At 44.1% G+C, this 22,439-nt stretch overlaps 1 protein-coding gene across 1 annotated transcript in view; it reads right to left on the bottom strand.

The window, feature by feature from the left end:
• The window catches only part of LOC121269909 (NT-3 growth factor receptor-like), an 875,498-nt gene that overhangs the window by 53,361 nt on the left and 799,698 nt on the right, over positions 1-22,439 (bottom strand). Inside the window, exons 13-14 of the mRNA XM_041175032.1 lie at positions 14,556-14,686; positions 8,046-8,218 (exon numbers count right to left, since the gene is read on the bottom strand). Of these exons, the coding sequence (XP_041030966.1) occupies positions 8,046-8,218; positions 14,556-14,686 (304 nt within the window). The remainder of the gene's footprint in view (positions 1-8,045; positions 8,219-14,555; positions 14,687-22,439) is intronic.

Here is a 22,439-nt window from a genome sequence, read left to right as displayed (position 1 = left end):
CCCTCCCAGGCAGCACATTCCAGACCGTTACCACCCTCTGGGTAAAAAAACTTTTCCTCACATCCCCCCTAAACCTCCTGCCTCTCACCTTGAACTTATGCCCCCTGGTGATGAGGGAGCCCACAGAAGATGATGACATTTTTTAGAGTTTCTACGTTTCTGTATGTATTTGTATGGGTTTCTATGTGTGTTCCAGTGACCCACGCTATTGCTCTGGGGAGAAGGGTTCAAATTCCACCACAGCAGCTGGTGGAAGTTAAATTTAATTAATAAATCTAGAATTGCAAACCAATCTCAGTAATGATGACCATGAAACTAGCATCGATTGTCATAAAAATCCATCTGGTTCACTAATGCCCTTTAGGGAAGGAAATCTGCCATCCTTAACTGGTCCGGCCGACAAGTGATCCCAGATCCACAGCAATGTGGTTAACTCTTAACTGCCCCCTGAAATGGCCTAGCAAGCCACTCAGTTCAGGGGCAATTAGGGGTTGGCAACAAAGGCCGACATTGCTAGCAATGCCCATGTCCCATGAAAGAATAAATTTTTAAAAATATATGTATTTGAGTGTGGTGTGTGCGTGTGTAGAAGCTCTTCCACTATGAACAGAAAACTTTGGTTCACTGGACACAGGAACAGAAGACACGACAGGTATTTCCGACAATTCTTTTGGTGAACTGAACCTACAGGTTTTCACTCCCTCACAAATCTGCAGATAACTCAAATTCTCTGGGATTAATGTTTAAGCATTGTTTAAAATTGCCTGCCAATGATGCTGAACTGTGATTGAACAGGCTTTACTCTGGAACGGACATGGGGGACTGGGAGCTCGGTTGCTGCTTGGTGCATTCTCTGTCCCTTTCTAAATCTCCCTCATCAATCAGACGAAACAACCCTTGCAGCATAGGAAACACATTTACAACATAACACTTTCAAAAACTGTTTGAAGGTTTTCATTGCGAGAATGGTAACATCCAGTAGGCTGATTTTACAACTTTTTCAACTGAGCCTTTTGTGTGCCCCTATTTTAAAGCCCGGTTGTTGTAAAACTAAATTCTTTCTACCAATGATCTCTAAGTCACTCATAAATTATGAAGAATGCAATATCTGCATAATCATAATTCATTTGGAGCCAGAGACATCAGAGAAACAAAAGATTGACAACGGAGAGATACTGGAAAACAAAGAGCAAACATCAGGGTGTGAAATGACTTATGTCCAGAAAATAAAGATTGACAATGGTAAACAAAGGATTACATTGGGGAGGCAAAGGGTTGGAATCTTATCGCCAATTAGTCCCTGCTGCAATTATGGGAAATTTCTGGGTTGTGAATCCAACTCCTGACTTTACACGCCTTGTGATGCTCTTTTCTTTAGCAAACCAATTAGCAGCCTATTTCTGGGTTCCCCGACCAATCAGGGAGGGCAGGCAGGCTGATGGGCAGGACGATGCGACTAATTTAGCAACAAGGAATCTCTACTTAAAGCGATCCCTGCAGAACTCACAATGGCAGCAGTACTTGTAGGATCTCCGTGGGATTCAATGCAGCAAGCCAAGTGTGCCTGGGTGAGGGTATCGTGGATTTCTCAGGTAGGCAAGTCTGTGACTGTAGGCATCAATGGCACACTAGGATGTTCCTCCTCCTCCAGGTTGGCCAGCCCCAGTCCTTTCTACAGCACCATGTTGTGCAGGGCACATCATACCACTACAATCTGGAGGAGTTTTGCTGGGGTGTATGGAAGGGTGCCTCCAGATAAGTCAAGGCAGTGGAACTTCATGTTGAGCAAGCAAATGGCTAGCTCTATTCTGATTGGGGTAGTAATATGATTCCTGTTGTGCCTCACCTCTGCCTCTGTGATGAGTTCCTTACATGGGTCATCAGCCAGATATGAGTAGGTATCCATTTTTCCCCCAGAAGTCAACCACTGAGGCTGTATAGTGGAAAGAAGAGCTGCTGACCCCGAGACGGGCGAAGGATTAAAGCAACGTGGCAGCTCCCTGACTACCTGTCGCACTCACTGTAAGCTTGAGGTCATTCAAAACATTGCTGACTGTGTCCTAATTTGCATCAAGTCCTGTTCACCCATCAGTCCTATACTCATACATTAGCTTCTGGTTAAGCAACACTTTGACTTTCAAACTCTCATCCTTGTTTTCAAACCCTCCCATAGCCTCACCCATGCCTATCTCTGTAATCTCACCCAGCCCCAAAATTCTCTGAGATATCGGCATTCCTCTAATTCCGGCCTCTTGAGCATCCCTGATTTATTGCTTCTCCATTGCTGCCCATGCCTTCATCTGCCTGGGCCCTATGTTCTGGAATTTCCCCCCTACATCTTTAAGATACTTCTTAAAACCTACCTGTTTGACAAGCTTTTGGTCATCTGGTCTAATATGCGCTATGTGGCTTGGTGTCAATTTTTGCCCTACAAAGCAAAGTGGTGCAGTGCTTTGTGACATTTTATTACATTAAAGCCGCTGTATAAATACGAATTGTTGTAATCTAAGTTATCTACATTATGCCCAGCACAGGCCCAGTGATGTATGAGTAACTAGCACTTGCTAATCTGCTGCTCATATGGGTTTATTTATTGTAAGATGGGTCAGTGGGTAAGCCTTCAGGTTCAGCATTAGTCAGTGTAAGAAGAATTTAGCTATTTCTATGTGAATTACCTCACATTTATCAATGTTAAGCTCCATCTGCCATCCTTGTTTAGCTTCTGCATTTACTTGCATTTTTGAAATTAAATAAACTTGCTTAATTTGCTATCAATCTCCTTGAGACTAGTCATCTGGCCATATGGGGTGGAGTCAACAGCAAATTATATTATTTGCAAATATTCTTTTCTGAATAATTACCAAACACCATTACCTTTAGCAGGACATGTTGTTCATTTATCACCAGCTCCTGCTTCCTATTCCCAAGTCAGCCGTCAGTTCAGTTAAATAATTTGCCAATATTTGCAGGAACTTTGATGAGCTTTAAAAGCTTCACTTGTGGAACTTAATTAAATGTATTCTGAAAATCTAACTAAATGATAGCCACTAGAAGGCCCTGATCCCTGAATTCAGTGAACTATTCAAAGAATTTCAGCAGATCCAAGGGGTTTGTCTTTTCACTTGTTATCTAACATTCAGCCAATTACTTATCCATTTTCAGGTTTGCCCTTATTTTGGTAATTCTGAACTTATTTAGCAATTTTTCATGTGCAGCTTCAACAAATGCTTTTTGGAAGTCTAAATACAACATGTTATAGCCTTTAACACAAAGGCTGTCACTTCCTGGAAGAGATCGAGGAGATTGGCCAGGCAGAATTGTTAAAGTTAAAGCCATGTTATTAAGTGCTGTGTACTCATCCTCCTGATAATTCACAGAATCACAGAATCATAACAGCACAGAAAGAGGCCACTCAGCCCATTGTGTCTGCACCAGCTCTCCAAATGAGCGTTAAGACCTAACGCCATTGCCCTGCCTTTTCCCCGTACCCTTGTTTCTATTCAAACAATCATCCAATGCCCTTCTGAATGCCTCGATTGAACCTGCTTCCACCACACTTCCAGGCAGTGCATTCCAGACCTGAATCATTTTACATAGAACTGAAGATTAATGAGTCTTTAGTTGCCCATGTCTGTACTGTGATGCTTGCTGAATACTAACACCGCAGGCAGAATTTTGCCCTTGGTAGGCATGTGGACCCCACCGGCTCAGCGGCAGGCAGACAGCTGACACCCGCCACCGAAACGGGGCCTCTCTGCCATTTTGAGTGGGTGGGCCAGTTAAGGCCGGCCCTGTGGCCTGCCTGACAGGAAGCGCTATGCGCCTCCTGTGCGAGGTGGGGAGAGATTCCCTATCACTGCTCCCTGAGACCAAGTGCTGTCCCAGGGAGATTAGTGACAGTTAAAAAAAAAACACCAAAAATAGAAAAATATTAAAATTATTAACATGTCCCCCTCCTGTGACAATGCCACACGAGATGAGACATGTTAATAAGAAACACATTAACTTTATGAAACTTTTTAAAAACGGACATGAAACCTCATCCCGCCAGTGGATGATGTTTCATCAATAATCAGAAGCCCGCTGGGGCTCCTGGTCTGCCCGCCAGCCTTAAGGTTGGACGGGCAGGTATATAACAATCTTAATTAGCCTGTCAATGGCCTTAATTGGCCATTGACAGGTTGGCAGGCGGACAGCTGATTTCGCTGTCCACCCACCTTCCTAAAAATTTAAAGGGACTGGGATGACGTTGGGGGTTCCTCCCGATGTCATCCTGTGTCACTTTCCCCTCGGCAAGTGGGCCCCGCCCCCAAATCGCCGACGGGAAAATCCTGGCCCACATTACGCTGGAAATTGCTGATACCTCCCAGAACCCACTGACCCTGCCATAATAATTGCCAGTACCTTGCAAAATTTCCTTGCTGTTCTCTCTCAAGGCTCTGAGATAAACATCAACTGTCCCTAGAGGTTTACTTGTTTTAAGCCTTTTCAGTTTGTCGGACTTCCATCTCATTTATATCAAAGCTCACTGGTTTCTTCAGGAGTACAGTTGGCTGGCTATTGCCAGGGGAGTGATACCAGAGCAAGCCTGTAGCAGGTCAGAAGACCTTTTGGGACCCTTAGGTAGCCTGTCTGTTTCTTCAAGCAACACAAAATTCTTTTTTTTTTAAAAAGCTTGCCTCTTGGGAGAGGTCGCCAGTGGTCCTTTCAATATCTGGAGAAAATGAGACTGGTGTGCATTGTCCATACTTCACCCAATTTTAAATAGAATTACATAGAATTGTTTGTTCATTCATTGTCACCAAAGCCTTAGTGGGGCTGTTGGCATCTTCTTGCTTTTTGTTCTGGCTTCTTTCAAGCCTTCCTAAGTCTATGTTTCAATGTTATCCATCCATCTGATTTTTCTTCTTCCTCTTCTGTTTTTACTCTCAATTTCTCCTTCAATTGTTGCTCAGACAAGGCTGTCGGGTCTTTGTTTCCAATGTTTGTACTTGGCTATCTTTCTCTCTTGTACTGTACTGAGCAACCATTTTGATTCCTGAACTTCTACTCTTGATCTAACCCACTCGTTTGGCTTTCTGCCCATCTAGCTCATTCCAAGCATCCTCTGTTACACCCATGTTTCAAAAGCTGTTCTCCTTCTCTCGTTCTCTGGCTCACTTATCCATAGAGTGCAACATTCCACACTAGTGACTGCATTAGACATTTTTCAGTTTAATGCTGATGCTTTTGGGCATCTAGGCGCTGCTTTAGTCACGTAGAACATACAGCAGAGAATCATGCCCAACTGATCTATGTCCCCATTCATGCTCCACATGCACCTCCACTCATCCTTCTTCATCCAATTTATTTATTCTTAAAAGTTGCAACTGGTGAACAAAAACAGGTCTAGGACCCAAATTTTCATACTTAAATTTGGCTTGGTGAGGTGGGAAGGGTGGAAGGTGTTGGATGATGTTGTGGTGTCTGCATGTCATTGTGATGCAAAGGTGCTCGGCAGAGCAACGGTTAACATGTGACTGGAGAATAGCACCTCCCACTGTATGATGTATAGAATCACATGGTATTAGGCTCAGAGAACATTCCAGAGGTAGTTGATGACAATTGTTGACAGTTGGTAGCAGCACCATGCATGCCATTAACTGGAATTTGTAAATAGTTAAAGATTAACAATAAACAGTTCATGTTTAAATATTCAAGTTTCAAGATCTCATAATTGAGACATCAATCAAATCCATAATACAACAGCGAGGAAGCAAATGGGTTGGGGCCCGAACAGAATCTGAATGACCAGTGGCTCGTTTTCCAAGTTGAGAAAAAATTGACTGTAGTATAAAGAGTTAACAGATGGGAAATGCTAATGTATGATATGGATGATAATGTACCACTGACACCAGTCAGTCATGTGTTAGACACCTGATGGAGAGGTTGGAATCATGCCTAGAAGCAGCATGCCTACTCTGTAACCTGTTTAGATGTAGTACCAATAAACAAGTGTTAAGCAAATACCAGAGTGCATCTACAGTCTTCCAGGAACCAAGTCCCATGTATAGAGTCCAAGATAGAAGGAGCCCAAGAAGCTGAATGCTATTAATTGGAAAGGATTATGCCCTGAATGACCAATTTCAACAGTGGGAGGGGAGGAGAGGTGATGGCACCTCAAAGAGTAATTATTCAATACATGCTCCCTATTCAATCCTTCCAATTGGATTATTAAGGAGCCATTTCATAGGGAAATATTACTTATAATAGGTAAGGATCATCCAGGTCCATTTATATTGCCGATGTAAAAACCTAGGTTTCCTGGGAATTTTCCAAGTTCTATCTGCCAAAACGCAAGAGAAAATCTGGGAGGAGAGAATATTTGGACCAAAAAACCTAAGGTTAATTTGGAGAAAATCAGCAAAAATAAGGCCGGGATTTTCTGATCCCACCCGCCATGGGTCTGGAAATTCCTGCCTGAAGTGGGCTGGCCCATCAAATTTTCCATCTTGCCCACACATCTATTCCCATCGTGGGCAGGACCGGAAGATCCCAGCCTGGTTTCTACTTGGAATCTTGCTAAATATGGCGAGAGGCTGAAAGCGCTCAACCGGACAAATTCACAACACAGCGCCTCAGTGATGGCAAATCTCTTCCACTGCGTATCAATATAGCGAATGAAATCCACAGCATGCCACTGCAAAGTGAAAATAAATTTAAACATAAAATGAAGCAAGTACATCCTCCTGGAACACTTCCTTGTTGAGCAGATGTTGGCACTGAGACATTCTGTAGTTGCTGTCAAACTTCATCAAACCCACAGCAAAGAGATAATAAGTGTTGGGGAAAATTTAGATGATATTTATGCTTAGCTGCACCACAAACAAATTTAACATTCAACGCAAGCAGAAATTAAATTACTCAGCTCTGCTGCTTTATATATATAATGTACAATGTTCCATTTCTGCCTCTATTTTTAACCAATTTCCTTAGTTGCTTACAATGGATACTCACAATCAATTCTGAGGTGTACGTGCACCACGTTCATGATACAATAATGGCTGCAAGGTTAGGGGAATGTTAATTCCTTCCATCCAGTGGAAAGCTGGTGGAATGGGAGTTAAAAAGTTCGTGCTACACTAACTGCTTGCTTCCCACCCCTGTGGGCATTTTACCACAGCTGTCTCTTTGTTAGCTGAGCCCATCTAGTTCAGGTGTGGGCCTCAGACATATATACAGATTGGGAGCCCGTCACCTAAAAATGATGTCAATGCAATTTTAACGATCTAACCGAGCCGCACCACAGCAGAAAGTAAGCCTGCTGAGCAACTCTGGCAGATACAGGTAAACATTTTCCTTGTGGGGTCAGGAAGGCTTGGACATAGTATCCAAGCCCATAGTATCATCAGAAAAATGCAAGGCCAAACCAAATCCCAGGGCCCGAGTTCTTTATATTGACCAGCAAAGGTCTGCTGATTTTCATCGTGGTGACTCCCAACATAGTTTTTAAGCTGATTGCAAAATGGCTGGATAGTGACTGTCAACGATAGCAAGGCATTAAAAACTGACTAAAGACTGAGCCTGCTGGGTGAAAGCTGCAAATAATGTAAAGAGGAGCTGTTTTGGATGGACATTAAGCCACTTATTTAATTTACATCACCAGATTCTCCCTGATTTGTCAGGATTTGCCCTCACTGTGGGCACCGTTTCAGTCAATCTCCTGGAATAACACCCATCCTCCACTTAATTGTAAGTCTCGTAGGCACACAATGAAAACACTTAATAAAATGAATCATGGAAAAACAACTACATTTTTAGAACAGAGATACTGAAATACATTTACATCAATGGAACTATTGTGGAACTTAACCCCAGCTGTACATTCTGCAAGTAAATTAAAACCTATTATCTAATCTTGAAGCTTACAATTAAAAATTTAGAAAAAGTAAGGCATTGAAAAACTTTAAATTAGCAACTCCCAAAATTACCTAAAGATATTCTTGGCTATCTTTTACTTGTCATGCACCATTGCTGTTCTCATGACTTGCAGGCAATGCACTCACCTCAGGAACTTATTCAAATCTCCATTCTTCATGTATTCAAAGACCATTATGAGAGGATCACCATCGACACAGACGCCGTAGAACTTCACGATGTGCTCATGCCGAAGGTTGGTGAGGAGCTCTGCCTCTCGCTGGAAATCTTTCCGTGCAGAGACTGTGGCATCTTTCAGAGTCTACAGAGAGTGGCAAGAGTCATAGTTACACTGTCACAATCATCTCTGAAGGAGGCTGTGCGAAACCTTTATAAATTATGGTTAAGCCTCACAGCTGGAGTACCATGTCCCATTCTGGACACCACACTTAAGCAAAGACATCAAGGCCTTGGAGATGGTGCAGAAGAATTCTACTATAATGGTACCAGGGATGAGGGACTTCAGTTACGAGAAGACTAAGGAAACTGGGATCATTCTCGTTAGGGTGGAGAAGGTTAAGTGGAGATTTAATATTGATGTTCACAACTAAGGGAGGTTTTGATAAAGTTGATAGGGAGAAACTATCAGGAGGGTCAGCAACCTGAGGTCACAGATTAAACACAATTGGCAAAAGAACTAGGATGGAGATGAGGAGAATTTATTTCGAGCAATGCATTACCTTGAGCTGGCTTGCATGACCAGAAATGGTTTTAGAAGTAGATTCAGTGGTAATTCCCAAAAGCGAACTGGATATATACTTGAAAAGGAAACAATTGCAGGGCTACGTAGAAATATAGGAATTGGCTTAATCGGATAGCTCTTTCAAAGAGCTGGCACAGGCATAATGGGCTGAATGGCTTCCTTCTGCCATGTATGTAACTACGAACAGTTCTTGGAGCAGTTCTCAAAAGGCAATGAGCTACTTCAAACAGCCTTGCCTTTTCAGGGTAGGAATTTAGGGTCATTTTTGATGGAAATGTATAAGCAGAAGGTCATAAACTTCAATCAATAAATTTCTCCCAAAGCCAATGCCAAATGTCAAATGCAGGGAGAGAAGGTGGTATAGCAGTAATCAAGAGGACCAGGCTAATGCTTTGGGGACATGGGTTCAAATTCCACCACAGCTAGTGGAATTTAAATTCAATTAATAATTCTGGAATATAAAGCTGGTCTCAGTACCATGGTAACCATGACAACTATCATTGATTGTCGTAAAAACCCATCTGGTTCACTAATGCCTTTTAGGGAAGGAAATCTGCTGTCCTTACCTAGTCTGGTCCACATGTGACTCCTGACCCACACCAAAATGGTTTACACTTAACTGCCTTCCACACTCAGTTTAAGGGTAACTAGGGATGGACAGCAAATGCTGGCCTCGCCAATGACACCCACATCCCATGAAAGAATAAAAAAAAATCAGCATTGTTCCTTGCAGTAACTATGAGTTTATTTAGTGTGTAATTAAGAATAATATTTGTTAGGCAAGATCACATGATCTGTAGTAACCAACAGGAGAGTAGCAATCAGTGTGGCGATAGAGTTGGAGTTAAAAACACATATGTAGTTGTCGCTGAGTATACTTTAAATAAACTTAACGTTTCCACCCATGAAGTGTCTGCAGATCAACTCAATCATTAGTAGCACAACTTGGCCACCCTACAACAAACTGAAAATGAGGATAAAACAGGATTGAACAGAAGAAATCAAGTTAGAAAGAAATTGGCATTGTACATCACCCAGTGATTGTAAGCAGCAAGCTCCATTAGAATTGAAGAAGTTATTCCCTCTCAAAATGCCACAATTTGAGACAATTGAACCTTTTGAACCTGCCACAGACGATCGGTCTCAATACATAGAACGTCTTACGTTACTTTTTCAAGCGAACAAGATTACGGGGGAAGAGAAGAGGAGAGCGAGCCTCTTGAGTACTTGTGGGAGCAAAACCTTAAGTCTGATTCAAAGTTTGACAGCACCCAGTGCCCCAGATTCGAAGGATTTCGATGAATTGGTGGACCTCGTGAAGGTTCATTTTCAACCAAAGTCCTCAGTCACGATGCAGAGGTTCAGGTTTAATTCATGAAATGGAGCCCTGGGTGAGACAATTGCATGCTCTGTGACCAATTTGAAGTGGATAACAGAACATTGTGAGTTCGATACGATTCTGAACAACATGCTCAGAGGTCGTTTAGCGTGTGGTGTGAATGGGGACACTATTCAGAAAAGACTATTGTCCAAAGTGAATCTGGATTTAAAGAAGGCGCTAGAGACAGCGCTGGCCATGGGAAGGGCTGTAAGAGATTCACAAGCAATACAGGGTGCACAAAATGGCACCGTCCTCCAAATCAGGTGGGAAACCTCAACCGAAAGAGGTGCAAAAAAGTGAGATTCTGCCAAGAAGCGAGAAACAGCCACCACTAGCCAAAGGATAAAGAGAAAACTTAGCAGTGAAAGTGAAGAATAATTTTAAGAGGTGGAAACAATCAGTCTTTTAGCGAGTGGCAGTTTGAAAAAATCGAATGCTTATATCGTCACAGAAATGGACACATGAGGCAAAGCAAGGAAAGATTCAAGCAGACTTGTAAACAAAAGAAGTCCAATGAAATCCACAATGTAGAAGAGCCTGAAACAACAAATTCAGATATTTACTCATTGTTTAATCTGAAAGTTGGAAAAACAGAACCAATATTTGTCACAGTGAAAGCAAATGGCAAACCACTTAGGCTGGAAGTGGACATGGGAGCTTCCATTACAGTAATTGGGGAACATACCTTCAGATACTTGATAAATGATGAACATCAATTAAGTTAGAGGAAAGAGCTGCCAAGTTAAAAACATACATGGATGAAGACATTCAAGTAAAAAGCATAAGCAGAGTAACTGTACATTATGGAAGCCAATCGGCAAATCTACCTTGATGGTGGCAGCAGGCGAAGGGCCAAGCCTCCTGGGGTGAAATTGGTTAAAGAAGATTAAGTTAGAATGGACTGAAATTTTCCAGTTGAGGGCAAGTGGGCTGCCAGAGGTATTTAGAAAGTATGCCACCGTCTTTAAGGACATAGTGGGGAAAATCCAGCGTTGCTATGGATCTGGAAGCAACCCCTCGCTTCATGAAGGCGAGACCAGTGCCAAATTCCCTGCGAAAAAAGTCAACATTGAACTAAACAGATTAGAGAAAGTAGGCATTATACAACCTGTTCAGTTCTCAGAATGGGCAGCACCCATAGTCCCCGTCCTTAAACCCCACCAAAGCGTCTGAATTTGTTGAGACTACAAACTGACATTTAACAAAGTAGCTAAGTTGGATAGGCACCCCATTCCAAAAACTGAAGACCTGTATGCCAAGCTGGCAGGAGGGACAACATACACAAAGCTTGACATGAGCCATGCTTATTAACAAGTAGAATCGGATAACGCCACCTGGGAATTTGTCACAATTAATACCCACCAAGGATTGTACCAATTTACACAATTGCCTTTTGGTGTCTCCTCCGCTTGTGCCATCTTTCAGAGAACAATGGAAAACTTACTGCAGGGACTGTGCCAGGTTATAATCTATTTAGACAATGTATCGGTGACAGGATTCACTGAAAAAAGAGCATTTGGTAAACTTAGAAGGAGTCTCAAAACGTTTCTTGCAAGCTGGAGTGCATTTAAAAAAAGAAAAGCGCATGTTCCAAGAGAGGGAGATAATCTATTTGGGTCACCGGGTAGATTCACAGGGCCTCCACCTGGTTGAGGAGAAAGTGAGAGCCATAAGAGAGGCACCTGCACCAAAGAACACCTCGGAGCTCAAACCATTCCTAGGAATGATCAACCATTATGGGCGGTTCTTACCCACTTTGTCTACAGTGCTGGCCCCCCTGCATTCTCCACTCAAAAAGAACTAACGTTGGTCTTGGGAGGTGCCCCAGGAAGAAGCTTTTATAAAGGTGAAACAATTGTTCCACTCGTCCAATCTATTAATGCATTATGACCAGATGAAGCAATTGGTGCTGACATGTGATGCATCTCCCTATGCAATGCTCTCTCATCGGATGGATGATGGCACAGAACGGCCAATAGGTTAAGTATCAAGAACGCTCACCACAGTGGAAAAGGGACACTCACAGAAAGGAAAAGAAAGCCTGTCCATCATCTTTGCTGTCAAGAAAATTCACCAGCACGAACACGGACATCATTTTACAATTGTTTCAGGCCACAAACCATTGCTAGGGTTGTTTAGTGAGGACAAGGCTATACCACCCATAGCCTCAGCAAGAACACAATGAAGGGCATTAATTCTAGCAGAATACGAATACACTTTCATACATAAGCCTGACAATCAAATCGCAAACGTCAATGTCCTTAGTCATTTGTCTTTACAAGAAAATGGTGAGCATGTCCCAGTTCCACAGGAACTTGTTTTACTGTTAAATTTCTTAGATTCCTCGCTGGTATGTGCTCGAAAGATCAGAGATTAGACAGGTCGGGACCCAGTCCTACTTCAGGTATGAGAACAAGTGTTTCATGGTTGGTCACAGGAGCCATATCTGACAACATGAAACCGCATTTCAACAGAAGACATGAAATAACCAGTCAGGATGGCATCTTATTGTGGGGAACATGAGTGATAGTTCCTCCAAAGGGAAGGGAGCCACTTTTAATTGAACTACACAGTGCCCATCCAGGAATTTCTTGAATGAAGACCATAGCATGCAGCTATCTATGGTGGCCAGGGATAGATGGTGAAATAGAGAGTTCAGTAAAGCACTGTCAGCAACTACAAAAGTTGCCAGTGACAGCTCCATTACACCCATGGGAGTGGCCAGGTAGACCCTGGGCAGTTACATATTGACTACGTTGGACCTTTCCTGGGAACTATGTTTCTGCTCATTGTCGATGCCCATTCAAAATGGCTGGGCGTATATGAGGTGAAGTCACCAATGTCGGCCACTACAATTGAGAAACTATGTCAGAGTTTTGCCATTCACGCACTACCAGATGTCATTTCCGATAACGGCATTACATTTACGAGTGTTGAGTTTCAACGGTTTATCAGCCTCAATGGTTTCACTTATTTGAAAACTGCACCGTACCACCCTTCCTCAAACGGACTGGCCGAAAGGATGGTTCAAATGTTCGAGACAGGCATGAAAATGCTAACTGGTGATTCCTTGGTGACCAAGCTAGCACACTTTCTTTTTCATTCCAGGACCTCACACAACAACAGGTGTCACGCCTGCGGAGTTATTGTTGAAAAGCCATCTCAGGATGAGATTGAGCTTAATAAAGCCGAATGTAGAGGGGAAGGTGGAAAGGAGTCACTTTGGGTGAAAACTAGACATGACTGGCGTAGTTGTGAGGAGAAATTTCCTGTGGGAGAGCCGGTATACGTGAAGAACTTCAGGGAAGGACCAAAGTGGTTACTGGGTGAAATAAGTGTGGTGAGTGGACCTCTATCTTACCATGTGGAGGTGGAAGGCTGGATCATCAGTAAACATGTGGATCATTTAAGGAAGAGAGAGACAAATCACCAAAATTTGGTTCCACCAGTGATCTTGACCGGGTCTGCATTTCCTGTTGAAGACGGTCAGCCCAGGACTGATTTGTCTGATGTCCCTGTAAGAGTTGAGGATACAGGACTGCAAGTGCCCATCGAAGGACCTGAAGTTCAGGCAACTCCAGAAAAAGAGGTTCCTGACAAATTATCTGATGTTGTGGAGCTGTGACGTTCCACACGTACCAGGAAACCTCCGGAAAGACTGAACTTGTAAATTCCTTACCCAGTGTAAATATTATGCTGTTTTGAAAAATATGTACTTGTAAATATAATATGTATAGCTGAGTTAAAGGGTGAGGAATGTAATAATTATGGTTTTATTTAATGTGTAACATAGTATTCTTAAAAATGTGTCAGGCAAGATCACATGATCTGTAGTAACCAATAGCAGAGTAGTAGAGGCTACCTCAGCAGTCAGTGTAGAGATAGAGTTGGAGTTGGAAGCACACCTGTAGTTGCTGCTGAGTATATTGTAAATAAACTTAATGTTTCCACCCAAGAAGTGTCTGCAGATCAACTCTGTCACTAATAGCACAACTCGGCCACCCTAGAACATCCCTCTGAGTGGTAGTGGTAGCTTTCTAAAAGTGACACCAATAGGCTTTTAGAAGATTCAACCACACCAGATTAATGGGCATTGGGTTTCTACTGGGCACTGACACTATATGAGGTGACACAGACTGTGTCAGCACCCGGGCCTTCTGTTTGTGAATCAGTGGGGTCTTGAGATTCTGGTCATCACCTTAGGCCCTTTCACTTGGATCAGATGAAGTGAGGGTAGGACTAGTCTCACATAAACCTGTTCTCAGTCCAAGACTGCCATCATTCCACCACTGCAGAGTTGGAATATACACTCACCTCAGGCCTTGCCTTCCACTCTGCAAGGAGTTTGGGCCAGAGTTCAATATTAGATATAAGGAAAAGTAATCAGGTTAAATAGTTGGTGTTTACTACTATAGATTAAAAGCCAACACTAAATTCACTCTGCAACAAGGTAAAACAGGGCTTTATAGAAAGGGATGAATTAGGTGTCATCTCCAGGGCACACAACACACTTACCTTAACTGCCACCAGCATCTTGTCCTTGGTTGGGCTCAAATTGTAACATTCGGCCAAGAAAACTTTCCCAAAAGCTCCCTCACCCAGCTCTCGTTTCAACACAATGTCCCTCCTCTTGATGTGCTGCACATCTGCAAGATCAGAATAACCGAGACAATGAATGCCTGAGCTTGAGACAAACAGAACGGGTTAGATACAAATACAGATGGTCCCATTAAACATTCCCAGGCCATATACAGAATAAAATGAATTCCCCCATTATATGGCAAAAGTTGCTTTTAAATTAAGTTGAGAGGAGTCCATTGCTGCCGGTTACCACGGCAAGGATCTTGACCAGCCAAAGGAACCCTTATAAACCTGCCTGATTAGGCCAGCTGTGTCCAGAAACATCTCACAATTAAGGCAATTAACAAAATCAGGGTTATAAGGAAAGGTCATTGATCTGAAAAGTTAGCTCTGTTTCTCTCTCCACAGATACTGCTAGAGTATTTCCAACATTTTCTGATTGTATCAAGGAAATCAGGGCCCCACGACCTGATCACTATCCTAGGTTGGGAGAGTTCTTTCTCCGAATCACTATCTGATAGTCCACACTGCGAAGTGTGTGGCTGTTGGGTAAGGACAGAATTGGACTCAACTGTGATAGATTCACGAATGAAGAACGGCCACTCAGATGATGTATCGACGCGCAGCTGGCACGCATAGGAATCGGCACCCTTGGGAGCGGGGGCAAAGAATAAATCCTCACCCTTTCAGGAGGTAGCAATAAAAAGCAAAGCAAACGGAACCAAGTCAGTGACACTTGTTCCACTCTGCTGACCTCGCATGTGGGTTCACTGGGTGCTCACGCTGTCAGCTCCAGATCTGCAGTTAACCAGCAACCGCCTCAGAGAAAACTTAGAGTTGGAAAGTGTAAATCTTGGAAATTTGGAATGAAGGCAGAAAGTACTGAAAATACACGAGACCATCTATGAAGAGAAAAGTCCAAGTTGTGTGAGGGATCACACTCCAAGCATTCTCTCTGTAGCTTGAGTCACCGATACATTATTTCCTGAGCGTATTTGTGTTAAGTCTGACTGCCAGAAGAAGCACAATTTCCACACCTTCCCTGTGACCAACTGGAGAGAAATGGCAAGTTTACTCTGAGGTTGCTATTGACTGCATGTCAGAATCTGTCAGCATTAAAATCCTACTAAACCTGACAGACTAAGTGTGTCAGTAGAAAATAATGCTCCCATTTTGCGGACATAGTCAAGGGTGTGTATGTATGTGTGTGTGTGTGTGGGGGGGAGTGGGTATGGGGGGTGGGGGTGGGGGGGGAGAGGGTGTGGGGGTGGGTATGGGGGGGTGGAGGTGTGGGGGGTGTGTGTGTGTGTGTGTCTGTGTGTGTGTGTGTGTGTGGGGGGGGTGCGGGGGAGAGGGTGTGAGGGAGGGTATGTGGGGGTGGAGATGTGGAGGGTGTGTGTGTGTGTGTGTGTGTGTGTGTGTGTGTGGGGGGGTGCAGGGGAGAAGGTGTGGGGGAGGGTGGGGGTGTGTGTGTGTGTGTGTGTGTGTGTATGGGAAGGGGAGCCAACTCCCAAGAATTAGGAAAAGCAAATATCATGCTAGATGGAGAAATTATATGGCAGAAACACGAAACAGCAGAAACAATGAGATTCAAATTGCCCAGATTTGTCAAATACAATGTCCTCAATTTCAACAAACTGAGAGAATCTTGCCAGTTCTGGCATGACAACCTACAGGACTGCTAACAGGATCACTTGTGTAATGCTACACAAAACACAAATACAAAATGCAGTGACTTCTCGGGCTGTAAAATGCTTTGTTAAGTATACAGCAGTAACACAGCAGAGCCACTCAAAGCAGTCACATGGATGCAAGACTCTAGGCAACATATGTGTGTAAGGCCAGCTGCCCTATAGAGACTAAGACACAGACAGCCTGTTAGCAAGCACACCTTGTGAAATCCGGGAATTTACGTGGGCAGCTAGAAAGTTAAGCAGGGATTGACTTGACACAAGTGAAAGGATATGAAGAGCTATGGTCTGGGAATCCTAAGATGGTCTCTGCCATTGTCAGGCCATGCTTTACATGCACAGCCACTCAATCATTGGCAATGGATCTGTGTCTGACAGCCAGAGAGAAACAGCTGCTCTGATCTTGATCACTGGTTCCTGCTCAGATTCACACCTTCAATTCCATACTAATACACAAGGACCTTTCCCACACCAGCTCACAGTTATTTAACTGAAGGCATTCAATTCAATCAATTTTCTCATCACTGCAATTTAGCTCCATATCAATGATGTTTGCTCTCTGCCAACACTGTGATGGTTGCTGATTTCTCACACAATGCAGTCAGTCCCAGGGTAGTGTACAGCCATGGATTGAGAATTCGTTAACGGACAGAAAACAGGGAGTAGAAATAAATGGGCCATTCTCAGGTTGGCAGGCTATGACTAGCGGGGTACTGCAAGGATCAGTGCTTGGGCCCCAGCTGTTCACAACCTAGATCAATGACTGGATTTGGGGACCAAATGTAATATTTCCAAGTTTGCTCATGGCACAAAACTAGGTGGGAATGTGAGTTGGGAGAAGGATGCAAAGAGGCTTCAAGGGGACTTCAGGTAGAATCGTCCGGGATTTGCCCTACATGCAGTAGCGGTCGAGAAAAAGAAAGTTTTACTGGTTGGCTGCAATGACAGATTTTTGTGCTGTATCGTCCCAATCCTGTCTCATTAATCATGCATGGAGCACAAGTCTTCCGGCAATAGGACTGAAGACTTCTGCTCCAGAACTTGCCGCACACCTAGCCAAGCTGTTCCAGTACAGCTACAACACTGGCATCTACCCGGCTATGTGGAAAATTGCCCAGGTATGTCCTGTACACTAAAAGCAGGATAAACCCAACCCGGCCAATTACTGCCCCATCAGTTTACTTACAATTATCAGTAAAGTAATGGATGGGGTTATCAACAGTGCTATCAAACAACACTTGCTTAGAAATAGCCTACTCACTAACGCCCAGTTTGGGTGCCACCAGAGCCACTCAGCTCCTCACCTCATTACAGCCTCGGTTTAAACATTGACGAAAGGTCTGAACTCCTGAGGTAAGGTGAAAGTGACTGCCATTAGCAACAAAGCTGCATTTGACCAAGTGTGGCATCAAGGAGCCCTAGCAAAACTGGAGTCAATGGCAATCAGGGGGAAACTGATTGGTGTCATACCCAGCACAAAGAAAGATGGTTGTGGTTGTTGGAGGTCAATCATCTCAGTTCCAGGACATCACTGCAGGAGTTCCTCAGGATAGTGTCCTTGGCCCATCCATCTTCAGCTGCTTCATCACTGACCTTCCTTCCATCATAAGGTTAGAAGTGGGGATGTTCACTGATGATTGCATAATATTCAGCACCATTTGCGACTCCTCAGATACTGAAGCAGTCCATGCCCAAATGCAGCAAGACCTGGACAATATGCAGGCTTGGGCTGACAAGTAACATTAGTGCCACACAAGTGTCAAGCAATGACTATCTCGAACAAGAGAGAATCCAGCCATTGCCCCTTTATGTTCAAAGGCATCACCATCACTAAATATCCCACTATAAACATCCTGGGGGTTATCATTGACCAGCAACTGAATTGGACTAGCCATATAAATACTGTGGCTACAAGAGCAGGTCAGAGGCTACAGTGTACCACTGCAGGAATTCACCAAGGTTCCTTCAACAGCACCTTCCAAGCCCATGACCACTACCATCTAGAAGGACAAGGGCAGCAGATAGATGGGAACACCACTACCTGAAGTCCCCCTCTAAGCCACTCACCATCCTAACATGGAAATATATCACCGTTCCTTCACTGTCGCTGGGTCAAAATCCTGGAATTCCCTAACAGCACGGTGGGTGTACCTACACCATATGGACTGCAGTAGTTCAAGAAGGCAGCTCACCACCACCTTCTCAAGGGCAATTAGGGATGTGCAATAAAATGCTGGTCCAGCCAGCGAAGCCCACATCCCATGTGTGAATAAAAAAAAATCCTGGGAAACATGCTTTCACTGGCAAGTGGCCTCCAGTTTGCCCATCACACCTTCACTGCTTCCTCTCGCTGGACACCATATTTAAAGTGCAGCCACAAGCATACCTCTCAGTGCTTTCAGCCCAGGAGGGCACTGGTGAAGACATGGCCCCAGAAGCCAAGAAAAGTACAGCCCCCTGATTCAGTGACACCCCGGGATGCCTTCTGGACATGTTGGAGACCTCTGCAATGTCCTCTACCCTTACTCTGGCTTCAGGAGGCCTATCTGTGTCACTACTCTGGCTTGGGAGCAGTGGCAGAGGTGGTCGGTGCCAACATTACACAGAAGAGGTTTGCCATCCAGTGCAGGTGGAGGATGAATGATCTCATCTGTACCGCCAGGATAAGGCAACCATCTCATTGCTCTAAACTCACACACTCACAAGGCCATTACACATCCACTGGCATCTCACTCACTGCCAGCTCAAGGGACGTCACGACTCACTCTCTCACACACACCCTCACATCTCCGTCTGGCCTCATCTCCTCTGGAGACTGCCTCCTCAGCCCTCACCATCTTGAGGCCACTTGCACAGATCAACATGTGTCCCCACACACTCCCTGGGATACCCTCTTTCCCCAGTACAGCCCTAGCCCTGCAGCCTCTTCCCATGCCTGAGGCCACTTCTCCCCCTTCCCCAAGCAAGCCATGGCTCTGCAGCTGTTAAAAAACCCAACCCATCTTACGGCTGGTCTGGGAAGTAGAGACCAGCCTGTGAGTCCCCCTAAAAGTGATGTGGTGCTGTCTGTGAAGCCTGGCGCTGATGACTGTGAGTGCTGTCCGAAGCAAGGTAGGCAAACAAACCTCAAAGTCCCGAGCGAAGTGCAGCTCGCCAGGCGCACGTTGCTTATGTTCAGTTGTGAAACATGTCGGTGTGCAATCACACCGACATGCTCAGATGATCCGGTGTTGGGGGGATGATTCCAGTGAGCTGGGCTTAGAGTGATATACAGATGTATTACAATGAAGTTCCCGATGTGCAGGTGGTGGGAAATGCAGCCGGCCATCGACAGGTGGAGCGGATGATCGCAAACTGGTTTCACCACATCGTGAAAGCAATTTTTGGCATTCCCACCATATTGTCTACTCAGGGCATGAAGCATGCCCACTGCCAACAAAAGCGCCGAATCTGCCCTCAGACAGACAGAGTGAGTGGGCAAGAAAATGGCAGATGGAATATAATGTGGAAAAATGTGAAGTTATCCACTTTGGTAGGAAAAACAGAAACGCAGTGTTTCTTATATGGTGAGAGATTGGGAAGTATTGATGTCCAAAGGGACCTGGGTGTCCTTGTTTGTGAGTCACTGAAAACTAACATGCAGGTGCAGTGAGCAATTAAAAAGGCAAATGGTATGTTGGCCTTTATTGCAAGAGGATTTGAATACAGGAGTAAAGATGTCTTGCTGTATAGAGTCTTGGTTTCACCACACCTGGAATGTTGCATATAGTTTTGGTTGTTTTATCTAAGGAAGGATATACTGCCATTGAGGGAGTGTAACAAAGGTTTACCAGACTGAGGAGAGATTGAGGAGACTGGGCCGGTATTCTTTAGAGTTTCGAAGAATGAGAGGCGATCTCATTGAAATATATAAAACCCTTATAGGGCTTGACAAGGTAGATGCAGCAAGGATGTTTCCCTTGGCTCTGTTGAGGGGGGGTGGGTGTAGAACACAGTCTCAGACTAAGGCCATTTAGAACTGAGATGAGGAGGAATTTCTTCATTCAGAGGATGTTGAATATTTAGAATTCTTTGCCCCAGAAGGCTGTGAAGGCTCAGTCATTGAGTATGTTCGAGACAGAGATAGATAGATTTCTAGATATTAAAGAAACCAAGGAACATGTGGATATTGTAGGAAAATGGCATTGAGGTTGAAGATCAGCCATGATCTAATTGAATGGTGGAGCAGACTCAAGGGGCTGAATGGCCTACTCCTACTCCTATGTTCCTCTAACCACAAAATGGGGGTGGGGTTGAGGGGGGGGGGAGGAAAGGGAATACCCCTTATCTGGATTAGATTACCCCTATCAAATGTCTCATTTCTAAAATGAAAACTGAATATCTAAAATTTGTTGTTAAAGATGATGTGCTGCATCTTCCCATCCCCACGGAGATGGATATGGAGGTGGGACCCAGCGCAGAATTACAGATTCTCATGTTGGGTTGACTGACACGTTCCCGTTTCTGAACATCGAGGTGGTGTCTGATGGGGACCAGCTACCTGCCCGGCAGCAGTGGCTAGTCAATTAAGCTCAATTCAGAAATAAAAACAGAAAATGCTAGAAATACTCAGTAGGTCATGGTAGCTTCTGGGGAGAGAAACAGAGTTAATGTTTCAGGAAGGGTGATAGAGTTTGTTGTGTTGTGGGTTTGTTTGATGTCTCATTGATGAGATCTTGAGGCTTGTACGTTTAAACAGGAACAATTTATTCGTAATCCTTAACCATGTACAGATCCCAGTTACTGCCATGCATGGTGTTGCTCCTTTCTAGACTGTTCTCCGAGTCTATTACCATGTAATTCTATACATCATACCATGGGCAGTGCTATTCTCCAGTCCCACATTAATCATTAACTTTGCCGAGCACCTTTACATTACGATGGCATGCAGGCACACACAACAGGGTGGAAGACAGGGCAGGTTGCATGACGGGAGAGTTTGCTTCAGGGCCAAAAGAAATGGTGATGGGGCAAGAAAAGAAACAAAGAAACAAAAGACATGCCTAGACGTGCTGCTGACTGAAAGAAAAAAAAATGAAACAAATAAAGGAAAGGAAACAAAGTGGAACAGAGATTATGGTGTGAAATTGTTCAGTCTCTCTGGTCTTCCATCCTATCACAGACCTTCCTTTGGTCCTTGATCCGCCCAACTCTTGCTCAAAATCAATTAAACCTCTAACTTTTCCCAGGTCTGATGAAAGTTCATAGACCTGAAACATTAACTCTGTTTCTCTCTCCACAGATGCTGCCAGAACCTGCTGAGAATTTCCAGCATTTCCTTTTTTTAATTTCAGATTTCCAGGACTGCAGAATTCCGCTTTTCAATTAGGCAACGTTCAGGCCCCATTTGGGGTAAAGTGGTGATGTTGCTGGGATCTTCTTGATGGCAGCGCACCCCATCTCCCCACTCCCCACCCCCCCCACCCCACCAACCCTGGCCCCGCTCGCCCCCACCCCGGTAGCTGAGCTCAATTGTTGCCTGTTGTATGATGGTGTCTGTGCCTGCATGCCATTGTAATGTAATGGATAGGTCAAATATAGGCAAATTTCCCAGGCTGCTTCACAGAAATGTGAGAAAAGTGACATCAAGGTGATGAAGGAGAGATCAGAAGAGCTGACCAAAAGCTTGGTCAAAGGGTTGGGTCTTATATGGAGAAAACAGAGTTTGAGATGCAGAGACGTTTAGGAAGGGAGTTCCAAATAATGAGACATAGGCAGTTGAAGGGTTGGTCCCCAAAGGGTGGGTGAAGAAAAAAGTGAATGTACAAAAGACCAGAGCCAGAAGAATAGAAAGATCAGTGGGGAGATAAAGGTGGCAATGAAATTGTAGAATCGGAGGAGGTTACAGAGAAGGGATCTAAAAATATACACAGATGCCCACTCAATCAATTACACACACACACACACACACACACACACACATAAAATCACCTTTCTTTGTACAGCACTGCTGAATCACATACAATGCCCAGTTTCTGCGCAATTGCTCACTAGCCCATCATCCCATTAACTACCCTAATGCACACACACAAAAATCCACTCAATCACACATTAACCTCTCATGGAAAAAGTTGGTGTATTAGTAAAT

This window comes from Carcharodon carcharias, chromosome 26 (assembly GCF_017639515.1).
Source record: "Carcharodon carcharias isolate sCarCar2 chromosome 26, sCarCar2.pri, whole genome shotgun sequence".
NCBI classification, from domain to species: domain Eukaryota; kingdom Metazoa; phylum Chordata; class Chondrichthyes; order Lamniformes; family Lamnidae; genus Carcharodon; species Carcharodon carcharias.
Note: the sequence above shows the minus strand (reverse complement) of the source record. Positions and strands in the feature narration are given on the sequence as shown.